The 17,476-nt window shown below is 35.2% G+C and overlaps 1 protein-coding gene across 2 annotated transcripts; it reads right to left on the minus strand.

Moving 5' to 3' along the window:
• Positions 1-11,699: 11,699 nt before the first annotated feature.
• Positions 11,700-15,759, minus strand: LOC139857661 (uncharacterized). 2 transcript variants are annotated; one of them, XR_011762623.1, is made up of 4 exons: positions 15,452-15,759; positions 13,809-14,531; positions 12,078-12,864; positions 11,700-11,976 (listed from the first exon to the last, which is right to left on the minus strand). XR_011762623.1 is itself a non-coding variant. In XM_071846486.1 (3 exons), exons 1-3 carry the CDS (start codon positions 15,596-15,598, stop codon positions 12,367-12,369), a joined length of 1,368 nt encoding a protein of 455 aa, XP_071702587.1. In that variant the 5' UTR covers positions 15,599-15,759; the 3' UTR covers positions 12,038-12,366. The 2 variants fall into 2 exon arrangements, 1 of the variants encoding a protein (XP_071702587.1); XM_071846486.1 differs by lacking the exon at positions 11,700-11,976 and having other exon boundaries at positions 12,038-12,864.
• Between the last annotated feature and the right edge of the window lie 1,717 nt (positions 15,760-17,476).

The raw sequence follows: 17,476 nt of genomic DNA on the forward strand, positions 1-17,476 counted from the left end.
AGTTTGTTAGGATGCATTAGTGAGTCTGGACTTCGACCGTGTTTACTTGAAAAATGATTGCTTAATAAATTTTGTTGAAAACTATATATTTTTAACATGTGAATATTATGTGATATATTAATCTCTTAACGTGTTTGATATTATGTGATAGATGTCTACCTCTAGAACAAGTCCCATTGACTCACCTAATAATAATGAAGAGTCAAATGTAAATTGGAATGATTTGTGGACTGATTCACAAGTTCCCGAAGAGGAACCGGAAGAAGAGTCGGAACCGGAAGAAGAGTCGGAACCGGAAGAAGAATCGGAACCGGATGAAGAAATAGAACCGGTGGGGGAAATAATAAAACGGTTAAGTAAAAGAAAATCCTCAACCAACCGACCAAAGTTAATTATGGTCAATGGTGTTTCCGCCAAGGAAGCAAAATATTGGGAGGATTACCAATTCTCCGATGAATCGGATTCCGACGAGAATTCCGATGATGTTATAGAAATTACCCCAACTGAATTTAAAAAGGCAAAAGAAAATAATAAGGGAAAGGGCATAAAAATAGAGAAATCTAATTCCAACCCCGATGAACTTTATATGTATCGTCAACCCCCGAAGTCCTTAAGTTGTAACAATGACCCGGGAACCTCTAAACCACCAGGTTTTTCTAAACCAATGTGGATCACGACGGCTCGTATTAGGGGGAACATCATATATCCCTAGAAACTTGGCAAAACGAACCAAAACTGAAGAAGAAGAAACAAGCGAGTCAGAATAAGATAGTTGTATTCGTGTGGTGTAATATATGTAATATAGTGTGCTTATGCTTTATGATATATGTAGAAATTGCTTGTATTAATAAGTATATTTTTTTTATGAATCTAACTCTTGTCTATTTTACAGTATAAAAACACAAAATGGATAGACAACCCAATATTTTAAGAGACCTACCCGGAGACATGATTGATGAAATCTTGTCTAGAGTAGGCCAGAATTCCTCGGCACAACTATTTAAGGCGAGATCAGTTTGTAAGACATTCGAAGAACGTTCCAAGAATGTCTTGGTTTATAAGAGACTTTCGTTTGAAAGATGGGGGATATCACATTGGGAAACCCATAAGTTACGATGTGTTTACTTTGACGCATATATTGCGGGGAACCCAAATGCTATTTTACGCAACGGGTTAAGAAATTATTTTGACTCAATATATCCGAATATTGGACTTCGTGATTTAGAAAAAGCGGCTAACATGCAACATAAAGAAGCATGTTATGCTTACGGATTAGTAATGTTCGCTTCTCACCAAAGTGAGAACAAGAACATCGGGCTACAACTATTAAACAAAACGTTTCCACAAGTGACGGAGTCGGTAATTGGGGTAAGAAATGAGGTTTTTAGATTATTACGGGACTGTTGGACATTACGTAACCCTCGTCCCTTTGATGACGTTACAACACGCTGTCTTATCAACGGCCATAACGGTTATGTTGCACAAGACCAAGGATGGGAAGTAGTCCTAGTAAAACCAGAATGCATGACTTGTTTCTGGACGTATGAATTACGTGTCTTTATTGCCTTTGCTGAATGACTTGTGTACTAGCTAGAATTGTCTTCACAACTATCTTGTATCAAAGTTATTGTGTGCTATATTTCATGCTTTATGTAAAATAAGCGGTATTGTAAGTTTGTAAAATATTGTATAAAAGTTTGAACGCGAAATATTATTATAATCAGTTTTTCATATAGAATTGTAGTAGTTGAATTGTATATTAGCTACTAAGTATGAACTTAACGGGTAGGTACTACCCGAATTTAAACTTATAAAATGCTAATATGAAGAAAAAGCTTTTATAAATGAGTTCATATTATGCTACGAAATACTATTAACTACTCTTAATATTCTGTATGATTAACTTGTTCCATTTAACTATTTTGAAGGAAATGGCACCGACTACTCGACACACCGTGAATATGAATGAAGAGGAATTCCGTACTTTTCTAGCTTCAAACATAGCCGCAGTACAGGCTGCGCTACATACCAACAATAACCTTGGATCTAGCAGTACAGGAAATCGTGTAGGATGCACCTACAAAGAATTCACTGCCTGCAAACCTTTGGAATTTGATGGAACCGAAGGACCGATCGGATTGAAACGGTGGACCGAGAAGGTTGAATCGGTGTTTGCCATAAGTAAGTGTACTGAAGAGGACAAAGTGAAGTACGCTACGCATACCTTCACAGGTTCTGCGTTAACATGGTGGAATACCTATCTAGAGCAAGTGGGACAAGATGATGCGTACGCACTACCGTGGTCAGCATTCAAGCACTTGATGAACGAGAAGTACCGTCCCAGAACCGAGGTCAATAAGCTCAAGACAGAACTTAGAGGGTTACGAACCCAAGGATTTGATATTACCACGTACGAAAGACGATTCACAGAATTGTGCCTATTGTGTCCGGGAGCATTCGAAGATGAGGAAGAGAAGATCGACGCGTTTGTGAAAGGATTACCGGAAAGAATCCAAGAAGATATAAGTTCACACGAGCCCGCCTCCATACAACAGGCATGTAGAATGGCTCACAAACTAGTGAACCAGATTGAAGAAAGAATTAAAGAACAGACTGCTGAAGAGGCCAATGTGAAGCAAGTCAAAAGAAAGTGGGAGGAAAACGGTGATAAGAATCACCAATACAACAACAACAACAATTACAACAATAATCGCAACAATTATCCCAACAATCGCAACATCAATCGCAACTACAACAAACGGCCCAACAACAACAACAACAACAACAACAGCAACTACAACAATCATCCCAACAACAATAATAACCGCAACAACAACAACAATCAGAAGCAACTATGCCAAAGGTGTGAAAAGAATCACTCGGGGTTCTGCACCAAATTTTGCAACAAGTGTAAAAGAAATGGTCATAGCGCGGCGAAGTGTGAGGTCTACGGACCAGGGGTTAATAGAACGAAAGGAACAAATGGTGTCGGAACGAGTAATGGCGGAGCAAGTAGTGTCGGAGCAAGTTATGCCAATGTAGTTTGTTATAAATGTGGAAAACCAGGCCACATTATTAGAAATTGCCCGAACCAGGAGAACACGAATGGACAAGGCCGTGGAAGAGTTTTCAATATTAATGCGACAGAGGCACAGGAAGACCCGGAGCTTGTTACGGGTACGTTTCTTATTGACAATAAATCTGCTTACGTTTTATTTGATTCGGGTGCGGATAGAAGCTATATGAGTAGAGATTTTTGTGCTAAATTAAGTTGTCCATTGACGCCTTTGGATAGTAAATTTTTACTCGAATTAGCAAATGGTAAATTAATTTCAGCAGATAATATATGTCGGAATCGAGAAATTAAACTGGTTAGCGAAACATTTAAGATTGATTTGATACCAGTAGAGTTAGGGAGTTTTGATGTGATAATCGGTATGGACTGGTTGAAAGAAGTGAAAGCGGAGATCGTTTGTTACAAAAATGCAATTCGCATTATACGAGAAAAAGGAAAACCCTTAATGGTGTACGGAGAAAAGGGCAACACGAAGCTACATCTTATTAGTAATTTGAAGGCACAAAAACTAATAAGAAAAGGTTGCTATGCTGTTCTAGCACACGTCGAGAAAGTACAAACTGAAGAAAAGAGCATCAATGATGTTCCCATTGCAAAAGAATTTCCCGATGTATTTCCGAAAGAATTACCGGGATTACCCCCACATCGATCCGTTGAATTTCAAATAGATCTTGTACCAGGAGCTGCACCAATAGCTCGTGCTCCTTACAGACTCGCACCCAGCGAGATGAAAGAACTGCAAAGCCAATTACAAGAACTTTTAGAGCGTGGTTTCATTCGACCAAGCACATCACCGTGGGGAGCTCCTGTTTTGTTTGTCAAGAAGAAAGATGGTACATTCAGGTTGTGTATCGACTACCGAGAGTTGAACAAACTTACCATCAAAAACCGCTACCCACTACCGAGAATCGATGACTTATTTGATCAACTACAAGGCTCGTCTGTTTATTCAAAGATTGACTTACGTTCCGGGTATCATCAAATGCGGGTGAAAGAAGATGATATTCCAAAGACTGCTTTCAGGACGCGTTATGGTCATTACGAGTTTATGGTCATGCCGTTTGGTTTAACTAATGCACCAGCTGTGTTCATGGACCTTATGAACCGAGTGTGTGGACCATACCTTGACAAGTTTGTCATTATTTTCATTGATGACATACTTATTTACTCAAAGAATGACCAAGAACACGGTGAACATTTGAGAAAGGTGTTAGAAGTATTGAGGAAGGAAGAATTGTACGCTAAGTTTTCAAAGTGTGCATTTTGGTTGGAAGAAGTTCAATTCCTCGGTCACATAGTGAACAAAGAAGGTATTAAGGTGGATCCGGCAAAGATAGAAACTGTTGAAAAGTGGGAAACCCCGAAAACTCCGAAACACATACGCCAGTTTTTAGGACTAGCTGGTTACTACAGAAGGTTCATCCAAGACTTTTCCAGAATAGCAAAACCCTTGACTGCATTAACGCATAAAGGGAAGAAATTTGAATGGAATGATGAACAAGAGAAAGCGTTTCAGTTATTGAAGAAAAAGCTAACTACGGCACCTATATTGTCATTGCCTGAAGGGAATGATGATTTTGTGATTTATTGTGATGCATCAAAGCAAGGTCTCGGTTGTGTATTAATGCAACGAACGAAGGTGATTGCTTATGCGTCTAGACAATTGAAGATTCACGAACAAAATTATACGACGCATGATTTGGAATTAGGCGCGGTTGTTTTTGCATTAAAGACTTGGAGGCACTACTTATATGGGGTCAAAAGTATTATATATACCGACCACAAAAGTCTTCAACACATATTTAATCAGAAACAACTGAATATGAGGCAGCGTAGGTGGATTGAATTATTGAATGATTACGACTTTGAGATTCGTTACCACCCGGGGAAGGCAAATGTGGTAGCCGATGCCTTGAGCAGGAAGGACAGAGAACCCATTCGAGTAAAATCTATGAATATAATGATTCATAATAACATTACTACTCAAATAAAGGAGGCGCAACAAGGAGTTTTAAAAGAGGGAAATTTAAAGGATGAAATACCCAAAGGATCGGAGAAGCATCTTAATATTCGGGAAGACGGAACCCGGTATAGGGCTGAAAGGATTTGGGTACCAAAATTTGGAGATATGAGAGAAATGGTACTTAGAGAAGCTCATAAAACCAGATACTCAATACATCCTGGAACGGGGAAGATGTACAAGGATCTCAAGAAACATTTTTGGTGGCCGGGCATGAAAGCCGATGTTGCTAAATACGTAGGAGAATGTTTGACGTGTTCTAAGGTCAAAGCTGAGCATCAGAAACCATCAGGTCTACTTCAACAACCTGAAATCCCGGAATGGAAATGGGAAAACATTACCATGGATTTCATCACTAAATTGCCAAGGACTGCAAGTGGTTTTGATACTATTTGGGTAATAGTTGATCGTCTCACCAAATCAGCACACTTCCTACCAATAAGAGAAGATGACAAGATGGAGAAGTTAGCACGACTGTATTTGAAGGAAGTCGTCTCCAGACATGGAATACCAATCTCTATTATCTCTGATAGGGATGGTAGATTTATTTCAAGATTCTGGCAGACATTACAGCAAGCATTAGGAACTCGTCTAGACATGAGTACTGCCTATCATCCACAAACTGATGGGCAGAGCGAAAGGACGATACAAACGCTTGAAGACATGCTACGAGCATGTGTTATTGATTTCGGAAACAGTTGGGATCGACATCTACCGTTAGCAGAATTTTCCTACAACAACAGCTACCATTCAAGCATTGAGATGGCGCCGTTTGAAGCACTTTATGGTAGAAAGTGCAGGTCTCCGATTTGTTGGAGTGAAGTGGGGGATAGACAGATTACGGGTCCGGAGATTATACAAGAAACTACCGAGAAGATCATCCAAATTCAACAACGGTTGAAAACTGCCCAAAGTCGACAAAAGAGCTACGCTGACATTAAAAGAAAAGATATAGAATTTGAAATTGGAGAGATGGTCATGCTTAAAGTTGCACCTTGGAAAGGCGTTGTTCGATTTGGTAAACGAGGGAAATTAAATCCAAGGTATATTGGACCATTCAAGATTATTGATCGTGTCGGACCAGTAGCTTACCGACTTGAGTTACCTCAACAACTCGCGGCTGTACATAACACTTTCCACGTCTCGAATTTGAAGAAATGTTTTGCTAAAGAAGATCTCACTATTCCGTTAGATGAAATCCAAATCAACGAAAAACTCCAATTCATCGAAGAACCCGTCGAAATAATGGATCGTGAGGTTAAAAGACTTAAGCAAAACAAGATACCAATTGTTAAGGTTCGATGGAATGCTCGTAGAGGACCCGAGTTCACCTGGGAGCGTGAAGATCAGATGAAGAAGAAATACCCGCATCTATTTCCAGAAGATTCGTCAACACCTTCAACAGCTTAAAATTTCGGGACGAAATTTATTTAACGGGTAGGTACTGTAGTGACCCGAACTTTTCCATGTTTATATATATTAATTGAGATTGATATTTACATGATTAAATGTTTCCAACATGTTAAGCAATCAAACTTGTTAAGACTTGATTAATTGAAATAGGTTTCATATAGACAATTGATCACCCAAGTTGACCGGTGATTCACGAACGTTAAAACTTGTAAAAACTATACGATGACATATATATGGTTATATATATAGTTAACATGTTTTTATTATAAGTATGTATCTCATTAGGTATTTTAACAATGAGTTATATACATAAAAATGAGACTATTAATTTAAGAAACTCGAAAACGATATATATAACGATTATCGTTATAACAACGTCTTACTAGGTACATATGAATCATATTAAGATATTGATACACTTGGTTAATTATGTTAAATGATAAGTAAATATATTATTAAGTGTATTAACAATGAAATACATATGTAAAAATAAGACTACTAACTTAATGATTTCGAAACGAGACATATATGTAACGATTATCGTTGTAACGACATTTAACTGTATATACATAATACTGAGATATATTATATATCATAATATCATGATAATATAACAATTTAACATCTCATTTGTTATAATAAACAATGGGTTAACAACATTCAATAAGATCATTAACCTAAAGGTTTCAAAACAACATTTACATGTAACGACTAACGATGACTTAACGACTCAGTTAAAATGTATATACATGTAGTGTTTTAATATGTATTCATACACTTTTGAAAGACTTCAAGACACTTATCAAAATACTTCTACTTAACAAAAATGCTTACAATTACATCTTCGTTCAGTTTCATCAACAATTCTACTCGTATGCACCCGTATTCGTACTCGTACAATACACAGCTTTTAGATGTATGTACTATTGGTATATACACTCCAAGGATCAGCTCTTAGCAGCCCATGTGAGTCACCTAACACATGTGGGAACCATCATTTGGCAACTAGCATGAAATATCTCATAAAATTACAAAAATATGAGTAATCATTCATGACTTATTTACATGAAAACAAAATTACATATCCTTTATATCTAATCCATACACCAACGACCAAAAACACCTACAAACACTTTCATTCTTCAATTTTATTCATCTAATTGATCTCTCTCAAGTTCTATCTTCAAGTTCTAAGTGTTCTTCATAAATTCCAAAAGTTCTAGTTTCATAAAATCAAGAATACTTTCAAGTTTCCTAGCTCACTTCCAATCTTGTAAGGTGATCATCCAACCTCAAGAAATCTTTGTTTCTTACAGTAGGTTATCATTCTAATACAAGGTAATAATCATATTCAAACTTTGGTTCAATTTCTATAACTATAACAATCTTATTTCAAGTGATGATCTTACTTGAACTTGTTTTCGTGTCATGATTCTGCTTCAAGAACTTCGAGCCATCCAAGGATCCATTGAAGCTAGATCCATTTTTCTCTTTTCCAGTAGGTTTATCCAAGGAACTTAAGGTAGTAATGATGTTCATAACATCATTCGATTCATACATATAAAGCTATCTTATTCGAAGGTTTAAACTTGTAATCACTAGAACATAGTTTAGTTAATTCTAAACTTGTTCGCAAACAAAAGTTAATCCTTCTAACTTGACTTTTAAAATCAACTAAACACATGTTCTATATCTATATGATATGCTAACTTAATGATTTAAAACCTGGAAACACGAAAAACACCGTAAAACCGGATTTACGCCGTCGTAGTAACACCGCGGGCTGTTTTGGGTTAGTTAATTAAAAACTATGATAAACTTTGATTTAAAAGTTGTTATTCTGAGAAAATGATTTTTACTATGAACATGAAACTATATCCAAAAATTATGGTTAAACTCAAAGTGGAAGTATGTTTTCTAAAATGGTCATCTAGACGTCGTTCTTTCGACTGAAATGACTACCTTTACAAAAACGACTTGTAACTTATTTTTCCGACTATAAACCTATACTTTTTCTGTTTAGATTCATAAAATAGAGTTCAATATGAAACAATAGCAATTTGATTCACTCAAAACGGATTTAAAATGAAGAAGTTATGGGTAAAACAAGATTGGATAATTTTTCTCATTTTAGCTACGTGAAAATTGGTAACAAATCTATTCCAACCATAACTTAATCAACTTGTATTGTATATTATGTAATCTTGAGATACCATAGACACGTATACAATGTTTCGACCTATCATGTCGACACATCTATATATATTTCGGAACAACCATAGACACTCTATATGTGAATGTTGGAGTTAGCTATACAGGGTTGAGGTTGATTCCAAAATATATATAGTTTGAGTTGTGATCAATACTGAGATACGTATACACTGGGTCGTGGATTGATTCAAGATAATATTTATCGATTTATTTCTGTACATCTAACTGTGGACAACTAGTTGTAGGTTACTAACGAGGACAGCTGACTTAATAAACTTAAAACATCAAAATATATTAAAAGTGTTGTAAATATATTTTGAACATACTTTGATATATATGTATATATTGTTATAGGTTCGTGAATCAACCAGTGGCCAAGTCTTACTTCCCGACGAAGTAAAAATCTGTGAAAGTGAGTTATAGTCCCACTTTTAAAATCTAATATTTTTGGGATGAGAATACATGCAGGTTTTATAAATGATTTACAAAATAGACACAAGTACGTGAAACTACATTCTATGGTTGAATTATCGAAATCGAATATGCCCCTTTTTATTAAGTCTGGTAATCTAAGAATTAGGGAACAGACACCCTAATTGACGCGAATCCTAAAGATAGATCTATTGGGCCTAACAAACCCCATCCAAAGTACCGGATGCTTTAGTACTTCGAAATTTATATCATATCCGAAGGGTGTCCCGGAATGATGGGGATATTCTTATATATGCATCTTGTTATTGTCGGTTACCAGGTGTTCACCATATGAATGATTTTTATCTCTATGTATGGGATGTGTATTGAAATATGAAATCTTGTGGTCTATTGTTACGATTTGATATATATAGGTTAAACCTATAACTCACCAACATTTTTGTTGACGTTTAAAGCATGTTTATTCTCAGGTGAATATTAAGAGCTTCCGCTGTTGCATACTAAAATAAGGACAAGATTTGGAGTCCATGTTTGTATGATATTGTGTAAAAACTGCATTCAAGAAACTGATTTCGATGTAACATATTTGTATTGTAAACCATTATGAAATGGTCGTGTGTAAACAGGATATTTTAGATTATCATTATTTGATAATCTACGTAAAGCTTTTTAAACCTTTATTAATGAAATAAAGGTTATGGTTTGTTTTAAAAATGAATGCAGTCTTTGAAAAACGTCTCATATAGAGGTCAAAACCTCGCAACGAAATCAATTAATATGGAACGTTTTTAATCAATAAGAACGGGACATTTCATCATTTTTCCTTATAAAATTTTTTCTAAAAAAAAATTATTTATTAGAAAAAAATTATTACTTTTTTAAAAAGTTTACTTTTTTAAAAAAAGTTTATTTTCAAAAAAAATAATTTTTTGTTACTTTTTAACTTCTCTTTTTCTAAGTTTTTTATTTTTTCATTTTTTTTTTCATTTTTTAATTTATTTCGTATAAAATGAGTTGAAAATGAGTTTCAACGGATCTAGATAGACCTACATATTGAAGGACTAAAGATGGGTCCATATTAGACCCATTCCACTTTGCTTTCTAGAGACCCAATAGACCCAAACGGTTGACCCAGTTGACCCAATCGATCCAATTTTGAATGTATGGGCCTTGACGTATAAGATTGTTCAAGGCCCCGAGTTAGAAGAATTGAGTCATTTTGAGAAGGACGTTTTTTTGTGTTGCGGTTTTAGTGGGTGTGGTGGTCGTGGTTCGGTGTTGGTGTCTCTTCTCAGGGTCCTTTAGGTGTTTGTTCATCTTAGTGTCTAGTTTTTTTGGTAGCTGTTGGCATGATGTTTGGTTTATGATGGCATGTTTTTCTGGTCCTCTCTTGTTGGTTTCTGTCATGTTGTTAGCTCCTATTGGTTTGTTTAGTTAGCTCATAGTTTGTGGTGTTGGTTTTTCTCGTTTCGAGCTTGTTTTTTAGTTCCGTGGTTTTTGTATGTTTGCTCTGCTTTCATTCTTTTGATGATGAATTGTTCCTAGTTATATATAAAGTTCTAGTTTTTAGAAAGAAAAAAATAACCTAATACGAAACAGAATTGGGAAATTTGACCACTTCTAATCGACCACCCCCCTCATCTTAATTAAATTGCCCCTTCTAAATATTTGAAGCTAACAGAAACTGAAATATGTACAATGGGTCCAACAAGTCATTTTGTAAATATTATTTTTCCTAAAATATATTGCAAGTGTAATAATTCTCATAAGAAAATAAAGGTAATCTTGTCATATCCAAGTTGCTATTTCATCTGTGACATCTATACTCACATTTTTCTACCTTTTATTTTGGCAATAATGATCCAAGGATCTAAAGAGTTAAGAGCGTCAGACTCAAAGCCTATGGGAAAAAATCCGATGATCTATATTCAAACACATTGCCAGGAACAATAAACGGAGTTCTAAGAATTACCGCAAATCAACCTATGAACAACAAACCAACCTGTTGAAACAACATACAAACCAACAATCAATGAACTAGTGCCACAAACAACATAATCCTATAATCAAAAGTTGTAAGATTTTCTCTGTTCAGGTAAACCGGGAAGGGCAAGTAATCCAACCCACACATACTCTAGTGTACGCAGACCATCAGGAATATCATTTGTTTCCAACTCTTCCCTGACCACCCCAAGATTCGAACATGAGACCTCTTGCAAGAGGTCAGGGCCACAACCACTGGGCTATCTTTGATGGATCCTATAATCGAACACTGCAAATTAAAAACAAACCAAAATTGCCGTCAAAAACGCGAAAGAAACTCCAAATCCCATCCCTACTTGAAGTTAACCAGCCACAAAACCCTAAAGCATCACAAAACCAGAAGTACACATCAAACCGTACCATCCAAGAGTCACAGTTAAGAAAACCGTAGGAATCACACTAAAATCGCCACGTATACGCTAAATCCCCAACCTCTAGTAACTGAAAAACAAACTCAGTCGCCGGGAACCAACAAGATTCCAGTTCGGTAGCCAAAACCTAACCCAACTCGGAAATGGAATAAACATTGGACCGCAAAGCACGTCGAGCGAGAAAACAAAGCTACGGCCAAGGAAACCCGAGATCAACGAGAGACAGTGAACAACAACAAGATACATGGAAAGCACAAAACTAGCAAGACATAAAACCAAGCAAAATTCCGGCTGCCGCAAGATATAACTACGGCAAGAGATCTCGCAGCTATTTCGGCTAGACAAACCACCAGAGATCAAGATGGAACTTAGCAACAGGACATGAAAAAGCTAGACAAGAAGCAAAAAACCTACAAAAAAGGCCAGAAAAACAGCCACCCAGATTCTAGTTGTTTGTAAATTGCAACTTCTCAGATATAATTAAAAGCAACTTAAAACGCCAGGGATTTACCTTATGATCCAAGTTATTAGCCTATGAGATATTCAATGCACAATAGCCCTAACCGATTTTCAAATTTCAAACTTCCAAATTTGAAGAAAATTTGTCTCGATCATAACTAATAGAAAGTTCATACTCATTTCGAGTATTTTGTTTGGAGATCGAGACTTCACAACACATTCATAAATACATATCCTAAAACAACACGCAAAACCCACGAAAGTACAAGAATGCAAAACCCACGAAAGTACAAGAACACAAAAACCCACGAAAGTACGAGTATCTAACACTGATAGTAACCTCATTCTGCTTGACCAGTTGTTGGAGCTTCTGCTTGCTTCTTAGCTACTGCAGCATGCTTCTTACCAGAAAGATGAGCACGAAAATCAGTAGGACTGTTACAAACAAGATTGCACATAGTACAAGTCCTTGAAGCAACATCTGATACTCCCCCTTCTTGTTCAACCTTCTGCTTCTTGTTCTTCTTGATCTCAACATCCTCATCATTAATTGCCGCTCTCTTTCCGTTTTGTTCAGTCTGCACATCCTCATTACTTGCAGCTCTCTTTCCGTTTTGTTCAGTAGCGACAGTAGCATTCGGCTCGATAGTTTTTTCCAATTTCTCTAAATACTCCAATGTCTCTGATCGTTTAACCTTTTTGAGATGTTTTTTACCTGCCAAGTGCAACTGGAGGAGTTCCTCACCTGTGCAGCTGATTTTGCAAAGCTCGCACCAGACAAGAGAGTCAGGTTTCTTCTGTGAACCATCATTAGATGGCTGGGCCTGCATGAGGGCCGCCTGCATGACAACATGCAAGAAATGAAAATTAAAAAAATCATAACTTTTCAGCAACAACAAACTTAAATGCAAACTTTTCTTCATAAGATAAATTGAACTATATATTAAGCGTATAAAAGTCTCTCTCTCTCTCTCTCTGTGTGTGTGTATGGATCTAATATGTTCCACTATAGGAAACACGGCCAAAAACAGAACGATCTAAACCGGTTCTACACCAGTAGGATTCTGCTTTAAACAGCACAGATAGTAAGCCAGATACAAACATGAATTTTATACATGAAAAATATATATACGAGGACGTCATGTCAAGTTTAAAAAAATATAAAATAGTATTTTTTTTTAATGGTACCATACTTGTTCACAAACCACTTTTTCAGACCCAAGACCCAACTGCTGACCATACAGGTCTGGTCTGCTCCAGTCCGTGTCTTCAATTTGCTAGATCCAGGCCGGTTTTTGTGCAATACTAGGGGGGGGGGGGTTGTGTGTGTGTTTGGTGAGTGTGTGTGCATCGGCATAAGTGTTTTTGTGTGTATTCCACAAAGGTGCGTACAACTTTCTACAAGTAAACAAAAAACGTGTGTCGCTTTAATAAAAATTATGGCAATTTGATTCATGCAGCAGCTACTATGTTTTTATGATATCAAGGTGCTCCCCATTATTTAAATACCCAATTACGTTTGACTTTTAATAGTTTAGGCAAAGGCAATGTGTTTCCCTATTTGTCAAATTTCTGATTTACTTGATGAGAATAACAGACAAAGGAAATTTAAGGACGCAACATAAATTAGCCTGCAAGTTTGGTAACTAGTAAATGAAATATCTTCAACTCTAAAACATATCTCAAACATGAAAATATCACAAATTACGTTCTCGGGACCATACGAGTTTAGTACAAACAAAGCATCAAATAGGCCTAAGCAACATGGAAATAAATAATTTACCTTTGCAGCGTGCTTTTTACCAGAAACATGTGACCGATACACATCTTCATTATTGCACACCACATTACAGATATAGCAATATAATAAAGTATCAACCGACGCTCCATTCTGCAATAATTTTTTCTTCTTATTCTCCAACTCGGCGACTGAAGGATCGTTACCAACAGGTGGCGGTTGTGGGGCCATTTCTTGTGCAATCATTGAAGATGGACTGGCAACAATAGGTGGCTGTTTCGGTGCCATTTCTTGTACAGTCATGGAAGCTGAGTTGGCAACAACAGATGCTTGTTGTAGGGCCATTTGTGGTGCAATGAGAGATGAACTGACAACAACAGGTGGCTGTTGTGGTGCCATTTCTGGTGCAACCATAGAAGATAAACCGGCGACAACGGGTGCTTGTTGCGGTGTCATTTCAGGTGCAATCATAGAAGATGAACTGACAACAGCAGGTGAACTTGCAATAACAGGAGTTCGTTGTGGTGCCAAATCTGGTGCAATGGAAGATGAACTGGCTAGCTTTTTCATGTTCTTTATATGTTTCTTTCCCAAATTATGCTTCTCCAGCACGTCTTTAGTATCACATGATACCTTACATACCTCGCACATAAAGGGCTGCTTTGGTGATATCACCTCATTTGCCACCGGCTGAACCACTGCACCTAAGTTACCAGCCGAAAGCGCGACTGTGGGCGACTGTGTAGACTCACTCGTAATCACATTGGTCTGAATTAGACAAAGTATTACACTCACAGTTTGACCAATTATATCAATAATAAAAATCAAATATAAGATTATCTCATTTCAGTATACATACACGGAGTACTTGACAAGTTTGCTACTTTGTTACTAGTTTTGAATATTTTGAAACTCAAAAAGAAATAAAATAATAACATGTCCTCAAAAATCACATACATCTCAGTTACATTTAACCAACATACAGTATAGAACAAAATTATTATTAGGACAATAAATATTTAAAGTTCCCATAGTCACTAAATTCAGAGAACTAAAAACGAACCGTAGACATCAACAATGATGATACTAAAAGAAAAAAATAGAATTTGTATCTAGTTTTGAATCTTTTGAAAACCAAAAGACGATAAAAGCATAATATGCCCTCACAAATCACATACATCTCAGTTACATTTAACCAGCATACAGTATATAACAAAATTTTTATTATACCTAAATAAATTCCTACAAGATAGATTAGAAATATTTAAAAATTCCAGTCACTCAATTTTTATTTTTATTATACCTAAATAAATTCCTACAAGATATATTAGAAATATTTAAAAATTCCATAGTCACTCAATTCATAGAACTAAAAAAACCTAGAGATCAACAACAATGATATTAAAAGCAAAAAAAAAAAAAAAAAATAGAAGTTAGTTCCTAATTTAAATCTTTTGAATAATCATAATATGTCCTCACAAAACAACATACATCTCAAATATATTTAACCAGCATAAAAGTATATAACAAAATTATTATTATTATTATTATACGTTAAAAAATCTACTAGAAAAATTAAAAATTTTCAAGATTTTCGTAGTCGGTAAATTCATAAAACTAACATAAAAACCTTAATCCCTAACAACGAAGATACTAAAATCACAAGCAAAATAGAAGTTTGGATTTACCTGTGAGTGTGTAGTTATCTCGGCCGATGACAGTAACTCGTTGAATCCATGCGAGATTGTCATGTATGATACATTAGTTTGCGGTTGACTAGGGTTAGGGTTAGGGTTTGGAGGTAGTTGAGAATTGAAATTGGGGATGCTTAACATTTGGTTTGGGGTATAGAAAGTACAGATTAGGGTTTAGAAGAAAAAGGATTGATATACTTTGAAGAGTCGCACCCAGTTTGTATTTGTACCCGACTCTGAAAATGGGTCTTATTATACCACGAGTAATGTGATCAGTCACGGGCAGCGGGAGCACTCGAAAAAAAAGTGAACCGAGTATATTTTTGTTCTTTCACTTAAAAAAAAAAAAAAAAACCTCACACACTTTGTTCAAAAATTAAAATCGACCCTCCAAACAAGAGAGTAAAGTGTCAAATCAACATTCTCATAAAAAAAACTTAAAATAAACTCCACTTAAATATTCAACGGGTCATGTCTTCTCGGCCGCAACGAGTTAAATTTTTTCGACAACATTGTTAAGCTCGAAAAAAACTTTACGAACACAATGTCACTAACTATACGCAAAACGGACACTTTAAAAAACGCTAAATATTTGAGTCCACCTTTCATACACATTGATTTTTTATCACAGGCTCCGTAACTATTTTCATCTATATATTAATAACATATACATATGGGTCTTATTATTTTTTTTAAAAATTATTTAATAATTTTTTTGATATTACTCAGTAAATATTCTATTCTTATATCCATACGGAGTGTTAATATAAGCTAACTAGTTAATTGCATTAAATTTTAAAAAAGTCAACAACTCTATAGCGAAACGCGGAAATACACATATATTGTTAATTTAAGATAACATTTAAATCTTTGACGGGTTATACCTTTTCTTTCGACTCGATTTGCGCGTCAACGACATCATCGTTAGCCACGAAATAATTTTGCAAAATAAACGCACTGAATACATTGGAAACCGAACCCCGGCGCGAAGCGAGTGTTAAAAAACTAGTTAAATACTAATAATACTAATAATAATTAAATAATACAAAAATCAAGAAAAAAGTACTTTAATGATAAAAAGTTAATTGATAATTTAATAAATTGAATTGAAATAATACAAATAATATTATTATAAATAGTTTAACAAAATTTACGAATACAATAAATTAATTTCTATTTATAGAAGAAAAAAGAACAATAGAAAATAAAACCCCATTTAAAGTATGTCCAATTCGCCTTTAACAGACTTAACCAAATTAAGAACAATCGAACTTGATTTATGCTTTTATCTTTCTACACAATCATTTTTTTTTTCTTTTCTTCGTTATTCTTTCAATTTCATTTTCTATTTTCTCTTCTTACTAAACTCTCATAAAAAAATCAAATGTTAAGCGTTGATAAAAAAAAAAAAAAAAAAAAAAAGATACCTCTTACATGTGACTGTGCAACAAAATGTTGTCCAGAAAAGACGAGAGCATAAGAGTAGTATTTCAAATCGGAACATAGTCAGAAACTTCACGCACTAGGGATATTCTTACTAGAAAAGATAAAATATGTTTCGTGTATAGTAACTATTTTAAATGCAATATTAAAATATTGAGTCATTAATATTATTATCATTATCGTTATGATTATTTACTATATATCTATTATTTATGTTGTTCTTCAATATACTCTGTTCATCTATCTATTTATAAATAAAATTAATTGCAATTGTATTGTAATATATGGATAAACATTTAAGGTGTGCATTTATGTCTTTTATTGAGAGAAAATAAAATAAGATAGTATTAAATAAAATTAAATAATATATCAAATGGTCTTTAGTCGACGGTATTGCGCTAACTCATCAATATTGAGATTGCGAGATTGAGCCTCGTGAAGAACTATTTGTAACCGTTGTGTATTTGCCGTTCTAAGAATGATAGAAATAAAGAAAAAAATACACTAGGTTTTTTGAATTGAATTGAGTAAAATAATATTGACATGTACAGTGTTTTAGAGTTGGAGAGAAATAGA

Source organism: Rutidosis leptorrhynchoides, chromosome 7 (genome assembly GCF_046630445.1).
Source record: "Rutidosis leptorrhynchoides isolate AG116_Rl617_1_P2 chromosome 7, CSIRO_AGI_Rlap_v1, whole genome shotgun sequence".
Lineage (NCBI taxonomy): Eukaryota > Viridiplantae > Streptophyta > Magnoliopsida > Asterales > Asteraceae > Rutidosis > Rutidosis leptorrhynchoides.